Source organism: Cotesia glomerata, linkage group LG7 (assembly GCF_020080835.1).
Source record: "Cotesia glomerata isolate CgM1 linkage group LG7, MPM_Cglom_v2.3, whole genome shotgun sequence".
Taxonomy (NCBI): Eukaryota; Metazoa; Arthropoda; class Insecta; order Hymenoptera; family Braconidae; genus Cotesia; species Cotesia glomerata.
In genome coordinates this window covers 22,749,928-22,758,359 of record NC_058164.1, presented here as the reverse complement: position 1 = coordinate 22,758,359, position 8,432 = coordinate 22,749,928, and the positions used below count along the sequence as shown (strand labels likewise).

The following is an 8,432-nucleotide window of genomic DNA, read 5'->3' as shown; positions in this document are numbered from 1 at the left end:
TTTCATGTTTAGATAACTTGAACATTCAAGATCCATTTAAAATAAAAGCTTTGCAGCTGGCTGAGTAAAGTAGATATGAGCATAACTAACAGGTTTTAATGAAAGTACATACAATACCAATGCAATTATTTATTAACTTATTATAATAAAATATAATATAAATCAATTAAATTTATATAAAGACCTTTGACATACAAAATAATAGTTTCACTTTTTTTGTGATGTATTTTCATCATCTTCGTGCTTTTGTTTGCCGCTGTCCATGGATGTGGACGAAACAAATGCAGAATTGTTATTGTTGTTATATCTTGACGCCGATGATCCGTTACGTATTTTCTCGTATTCACTTGGTTCTGCCAGCAGAAAGGCTCGTAGGATTGGATAACGTTGACTTATTGACGTAGATTCCTGTAACAAAACATTGATAAGTATTTTCGTCTTAACTATTATTGTTCATCTGACTCACTCGTATAAACAAGTGATAAAACTACAATCGATAAGTAGGTTAAAGTCACCTTTATTGTTCACTAACTTGGTAAGGGTGAGATTGTTTTTGTAAATTTTAAAATACTTGATACTTCAAATTTCGAGGTAAACAAACATGTTTTACACAGTTTTAACGAATTAAATTGCTAATTTTGATAATATATTTTTATTTTATTTATTTATTTCTCGGTCATGGAGCTTAGCTCCCTGTGACCATATTTCTTACATAATTTACAAAGGTAGTTATAAGAAAAACACACTTACTTAATAATAGTCAATGTAATAAACTAGTAATAATAATAGCAATCTTAAAGAAAAGTTATTAACAAAAATAACAATAGCAGTGGTAATAGTCATTACAGGACATTTTCAAACCTCATCATCAAACAGCATCTTTCAAATTTAACACTCACTCATGCTCATTAACTTGCTCCAAGCGTTGCAAAAACCGGAAACCAACATTGCGAAATTCCTCCAATGTGGCAGCTGATGTGACCTCAATTGGAAGCGAGTTCCAAAAATTACAGCCCGTTACAATAAACGAACGCTGATACGTCGTTGTTCTCGCAAAGGGCACTTTTAGCGTATCAGTCTTACTTAAATCTCGCCACGTAGCAATGTTTGTTTTCAGCTCTAGCTTATCTCCAAAAAGACCAGGCCTCATAAGACACAAAGCCTTATAGAACTCGCATGAGATTAACTGTAATCGGCGATCACGAGGCATTAGCCAATCAAGACGCCGCCGATGCTCAGTAATATGTTCATATCGTTTTATTCGAAATATAAACCTAACGCAATTATTTAGCGAGACGAGCAATGATCTCTCAAGCTCAGATGTTAAGTTTGTTAATACACACGCACAATAGTCAAAAATAGGCAATACAAGTGCTGTTACCAGCTTTTGTTTTAATTGAGCATTGAGATTTGAGTCATTCATTCTTAATTGATACAATGCAATTGCTGAGCGCTTCTTGACACTAGCTATCTGCCAATGCCACGACAATAAGCTATCAAAAACAACACCTAAATATTTAAATGAATTAACGAATTCAATCGTCTCACTATCCAAAGAGAGCTTAAGATCATGCGCATTCACATTGTTAATTTTACAAACATTTATCGAGCTTCTAAAATACATGGCTTTTGTTTTTGACCTATTAATACAAAGCTTGTTTAGCAAGCACCAGTTTACAATATGTTGAATGTCTTCATTGAGACATCTCAGACATTCTCGCAAGTCATCTCTACCACAACGCATGTAGGTAACAAGATCATCCGCATACAATAAATAGTTACAATATTTAAAACATGTAGATAGATCATTTATAAACATCGAGAAGAGCAAAGGACCCAAAAAACTGCCCTGAGGGACTCCAGCATTAACATCAGCCCATTCTGATCCTTTAGGTAGGAATGGAACCATTTTACTGTATTATAGGAGAAGCCTAGTTTAACTAGCTTAGAAATTAATAACAAATGATTGACGCTATCGAAGGCCTTCGTGAAATCGAAAAATACAGCAATGGTAACTTCTGTTTGTTCCATTCCTAGCCTTATATCGTCAGCTAGCCTCAAAACAGCAGTCTGCGTCCCCATGCCTTCCTTAAAACCAGTTTGTCTGTTATCTAGTAGATTACAATCAGCTAAGTATTTAACAACTTGGTTATATACAATTCTTTCAAGCACTTTTGATAATGAGCAAAGCAGCGCAATTGGACGATATTCAGACGGTATCGATGGGTGCCTAGTTTTCGGCAGCGGCTTAACCAAAGAACGCTTCCACAGTGACGGAAATACACCATCAGCAATTGAAGAATTAAACAAAATCATAATAAATGGCAAGAGACCACTTAGCAAAGCTTTATATTCCTGTATCGACACTCATCTGTTTCGGGAATACCAGTAACAACAATCTGATTCGCAAGACTGAGACAAGCAACACGCAGACTCGTGTCATAATCTGCCAAAACAGCATTTGCACCAGCAGCTCCTGTAATTTTACTTTCAACAGCAGCAAGACGGGTATTGTGATCCTTGACTTTTCGAGAAACGTTTTCAATCTTGCTAGTAACCTCCTTAACATCATTTCCAACCAAGCCAATTTTATTTTGACATTCCTTGAAATCCTCACGAATTTCCTTGTTGTCATTAACTGAAGTTGCCACAGTCTTTGTCATCGATTCGAGCGACTTTTTCATCGACTCAAGACCAGCTAATCTACCCTCTATTTTCTCTAACAAATTAGTCACTGTAGATTTCATAAAACATGAAGGGCATTTATCAGAGACAGCATTGGAAGCATTCGTCAGGTCAACTGAATATTTAGTTGCAACACATTCAGAATAAAAACAATGCTTACATTTTAATTTAGTCTTAACACAGTCTATTGTCTTTACAATTTCGATAAAGCACAGCGCACACTTAACTTTAGGAATTTTAAATTGCCCGCTGGTAATAGTATTAGTACCAGAAATTACCGTTGCGCGCATCGATCTCCCGAAAAACCCAACCTCAATAGCATGTCTGACAGACAGCCTATACTCGAAGACTGGAGTAACACGCGGTCTTACAATTTATAAATAAGTTCTAGACAATAAAAAACCACGTCGATCGCCACCAAGCTGGTCAAAATCGGTTAATTCGTTCGAGAGATATCGTGAACGAAAGAAAACCGAAAAAAGTGTTTTTTCGAAATTACTCCGAAATTTTTGGTTCGATCTATGAAAATCTGAAAATTCGTTGAGGCTAATAAAACTGCGTCGAATGCCGCCAACCGCGTGAAAATCGGTTGATCCATTCAAAAGTTATTGCGGTTTGAAAATTCCAAAAGTAGTGTTTTATGAAACTTCTATCAGACTTTTGAGCTCGAAGAGCTAAAATGCATACAAATACTATCTCTTTGAGCTCAGCGAGCTAAAAATATCACATAAATTATATTTTGAGCTCAAAAATCTCAAAAACGTTATAAGTACAATTTTAAGCGCCCAAGTATGGAATTAGAGATTCTCCCCTCATCTTAAATAAGTAGAAAAACTACACACTGGTTTCTGTCCGTAATTATTTTGCGATGAGTCCATCTTGATAATTTCTTTTACGGGAACTGTTAGACTGGAGAAATTATCTGAAAGTAGATAAAAATATAATTAAATTCAAAGTTCCTGCATTAGTCACAAAAAAATTGGGTTCAGATAGAAAAAGTTTGGAAAGTTCAAAAGTGCACGCCTCATAACGCTTATTTACTTTTCAATAAGAAAATAAATTTCATTACTGATTGATTCGTATTAAATGGATAATGAAGCAGTGCGTTAATTATAGATTCAACTATTTCGCGCCATTTTCATCTCTGATAAATAAGTTAAGGCGCAAGCTCACACTAAACAGATGGCCGAGTGTCCATGTGTTGCTTACGCTATTCTTTATTTACATATGTATATAATAGATACAACAAAGACTAGTCGATTATATCCTTTTATGAATTATAATTAAACGACATTAAATTATGTCTCAAGTTTCGTTCTCGAGATCACTATATAGTACCGTTTATACGTACACTTCACATCACACAGTTTAAATAAAAAAAAATAAAACGGAGTAGTTACTTAGTAACTGCTTGTTTATTCTTCATAACTTTTTTTGTGCGCTTCGAGTAAACATCACATTTATCTTATCTATCAAATTTAATTATTTTAATACCATTTCACTGACTTAATTTTACTTATTAATTGTTATTTACAATGAATAAACGTAAAGGAGATGTTAAATATCCTCTTGATTTACTTAAAAAGAAACTTAAGAAGTATCAAGACCTCATTAACAGCAGTGAGCTTTCTGATGATCCCGATGAGGTTCTTGTAGACCCTGGATCAGTTGGTAAATACATCCTGTTATTTTTTTTTTTTTGGGCAATAAATTCATTTTTTATGATTTATTGTACCTTTTTTGACTGGGTTAAGTCTCTCTTGATATAACAAATAAAGTTCTGGATTTTATAAAATCTTTGATTATATGTTTTACTTCATTTGAATATCTGCATCAGGAAGTGTTATTATATACCTCTTACTTTCCTGATCGCTATCTTAACCTAGCTCTTTTATGCTCTCGCAGACTTGCAGACTGGTCTTAGAAACCAGCTTGGTTCAGATTTGACCCTTACAAATGAGTATATTATTATCCCTTAAATGAAATAAAAATGAGTATATTATGTGGTTAAATTGTTTAGTCTTTGCATTTCGTTACATAGTACTATAAACTTAGTAAATTAAAGTTTGTGAAGAGTGAAGAACAAAACTATAAAAATTAAAAATAAAATGCAACTTACCAGTGAAAATTTTTCTGACCTATTTTGAAGACGTTCTCCTGAACAAGTGCCAATACAACACTGGTATCATATCGCTGTGTAAAGGCAAATTTATAAATGAGACAGCGGTCGAACCGATCATTTTTTGCGATTACAGCCGTGCACCGAAAACACAAAAACCTGACTGTTTAAAATTGATAATTTCTTATTAAGCAAATATCAAATTATTTTTTCTCACCTTCGGGCAGAAAGCGTCAATTTTTTAGTGAGGCGTAAACATTTGGTTAATAGAACTATATCTGCGTTACTAAAATTTAATGCATTACGCTTATGCATTTTTTTCTGTCCTCCCGGTGGAAAGTGGCAATTTTCTAGTCGCTGCGCTAAACGGAAAATAATATACCCCTTAGTCTCTGCTTCACCTCGGCCAACAATTATATTCGATCTGAGACTTTTCTTATTTTACTGGCCTAGGTATATAATATTGTCACGGGGCTCCTTTATTATCTATTGAAAATTAACCTCTGTGAAATAAACTACGCTGCTCGAGGAAATACTAGGCACTGGCCAGGTTCCTTCTTGCAATCATTAGATTTATTAATTAATGATTGAATTTATTTAATAACCAAATTTATAAAATCGAGGTTAAGAATAATTTAATTAAAATTTAAGATTGAGATAAATTTCTGAAATCTAAAATAATTTAAAATTAAAATCAAAGGAGGTTAAAATTATAAATTAAAATATTAAATAATTTAAGTCAAAACTAAAATAAAATTTATAAAATTAAAATTAATTTATAATCAAATTAATGGTTAAAAGCAAAAGTAAAATCCGCTAAATAAATTTTAAAATAAATTATAATTAAATTAAAATCAACGCAAAATATTATTTAAGCCAAAATTAAATTAATAAATAAAATTTATCTCTAAAGATTAAAATAATTCTAAAAGTTAAAAGTGAAAATTACAATTAAAATTAATATTCGAAATTTAAAATAAATTATAAATTAGTAAATTAAATTTAGAGAATTATAAAAATTAAAATTATAATTAAATTAAAATTGTTCAAGAGTTCGATAAATAAATTTTTCCAAGTTCCAGTAAATAATTATTGAGAAAAACTACAGTAAAATCTTGACCTTGGAAAATTTAGCCAAGCTAATATTCCTATCTCAAATCTACTCTGGAATTCAAGATGGACGCTAAGCCGAGTAATCAGGCAGATTAAATTCTATTTAAATAAATCTAAAATTTTTGGTTTCAAAAAAGTTTCTGTGATAAATTAATAATAACAATAATATGAAATCAAAATTAAATTTAATTATTTATCGAAGTCAAGATTAGGAACCGGGAAAATTTGAATTTGAGTCCCAGGAAGATATTGTGAAACGAGAGTATTGAGGAACATTGTTAATTAAAATTAAGTAAGTTATTTTAAATATTGTTATTAGAAATAGTGTGAGTTAATTGAGTAAATTGTTTTATTAAATAATGTGTGTGTGTGTGTGTGTGTGGAAATATTTTACATTATATACTCCTCGTTCACGGGATGTCGAGGAGGTTAGTATTAGCGGGTTGTCGACTAGTTTCATGGTATCCTCCTCTGTCCTATTCGACTTCAGGTTCCTTAGTCCCGTAATGAGGGTCCGGGCGACAGCGAAAGGGCTAAGGACGGTTTGAACCTTGGGCAGGGGTCCGGGCGACCACCCAAGGTCAGATCTAGAGTCTTAGAGCGTAAGGGTCCGGTGGACAGCGCGATTTAGTTAAAAACTGCAGTATAGACGCTCCATAAGAGGGTACCGTCAGGAATAAGGCACTATGATAGAAACTGCAGTATAGACGCTTCATATGAGGGTACTGTCAGGATTAAGACTTTTGATATTTTATAAGAGTGTGTGTGTGCGAGATAATATTCAAGGCTATTGTAAAAGTTAGTTGAATTAATTTGGAGCTAAATTAAAAAATAATTGTTATTATTTTTGTCAACCTAATTATAATCTCTCTCAACCCTTAGATATCTCTCATTGCTTGGACCGGTTCTGGAAACCGTGACAAAAATTCCAGTGGCGCCCTTAAATTTTAAAAATTAAAAAAGGGGCGACATAGTAGCAGGAACCTACCGTTACAATATACTATTTATTTACAGACTGTAGACAGTAAGTAAATAAATATCTCATTCTTCAAAAATGTTTCTAATATTTAATAACATTCATTTTGTATAAAGTATACTTTTAAGCAGATTGATATTAAAATATTCATATTTCAAAAACAAGATACTAAACCGGGCGTTTTTATAGTCTGTATCAATTACTCTCTCTTCCACTTTACGAGTATTTAATGTGCATCATCTATTACTTAGACTAGTTAGATATGTTTTTCTAATATATATTTCAAGTTGATAATACAAAGTAAACAGTTTTTTCGAGTCTGTAGAGGTTACAGTTTGGAAATAGATATTTAACATTCTAACACCCACCCCCGCAATCATTATTGGCGGGGGTTATTGCAAAATCCGCTCTTAGGTAATTTCTGCATCACATATAGAAAACTCTAGCTAAACTTTGAGTCTGTAGAAGCTATAGCTTAAAAATTAAAAATTTTTATTGTTAATACCCACTCCCGCAACCTCCTATGAGGTGAGCTATCATAAAATTCGTTCATAGTCTACTTCTATATCTCTTACAGAAGATTCCTACTAAATTTGGAGTCTATAGGAACTATAGTTTAAAAACGGGAATTTTTTATTTTTAACGCCCCCGCAATCCTTTTTGGGGAAAGAATTTCTTCAAATACGTTTTTAGCTTACCTCTACATAGCAAAAATAATATTTCTACCAAATTTCACGTTTCTAAGTCCTATGGTTTCCGAGATTTCGTGATGAGTGACTACTATATAGATGGGTGGGTGAGAGTGAGTGTGTGGGTGCGTGCAAGTATGTAAGTAAATTCTTAGCTGAATGTAAAAGAACATAATCCGTCTAATATACTCGGTTGAAATCCATGAAAACAAAAGAATCAAGAGAAAATGCTTGTCTTTTGTTTTTATTAGCAGGACAAATGTTCATAAAAGTAAAACAGCAATAAAAAAAGGCCATTTGGCACCAGCCAAGATGGAAGTTAGATTTCATGTGATTCATGATTTTAATAACAATATTATAAATAATTATTATTCCTCAAGTTTATGAGAAAAGTAAATCAGCTTCCAAATTTAAAAGTACAATGATTTTTTAGATTTTCTAAAATTTCAAACAGCTGCCATTTCTAAACTATTTGATGGATTCAGCTTCATAAAGTTTTGGTGTAATTGATGAAAAGTAAATTTATTATAGGTTAAATTAAAGAGAATTTTATAAGCTTTAAAATGAACTGCAGAAAAACGACCTATCATTACTCAATGAAAAGTTATTCCCTAGTAAAATCACCAAACATGTGATTTTTTGGATTTTTGAAAATTTCAAACGGCTACCATTTCTAAACTATTTGATGGATTCAGCTCATTTTTGAACTAATCCAAGTTAATTGTCTATAGAATAAGTCTACTAAGTTTCATGAATATTCATTAAGAATTGTGGGAGTTATCGTGTCCACAAGCTGTGCGTTATATTACATATATATATATATATATATATATATATATATATATATATA

At 32.2% G+C, this 8,432-nt stretch overlaps 1 protein-coding gene across 1 annotated transcript in view; it reads right to left on the bottom strand.

Annotated features, from left to right (window-relative positions):
- The window catches only part of LOC123269761, a 16,477-nt gene continuing 8,045 nt past the window's right edge, over nucleotides 1-8,432 (bottom strand). Inside the window, exons 4-6 of the mRNA XM_044735597.1 lie at nucleotides 4,824-4,967; nucleotides 3,528-3,607; nucleotides 1-408 (exon numbers count right to left, since the gene is read on the bottom strand). Of these exons, the coding sequence (XP_044591532.1) occupies nucleotides 208-408; nucleotides 3,528-3,607; nucleotides 4,824-4,967 (425 nt within the window). The 3' untranslated portion in view covers nucleotides 1-207. The remainder of the gene's footprint in view (nucleotides 409-3,527; nucleotides 3,608-4,823; nucleotides 4,968-8,432) is intronic.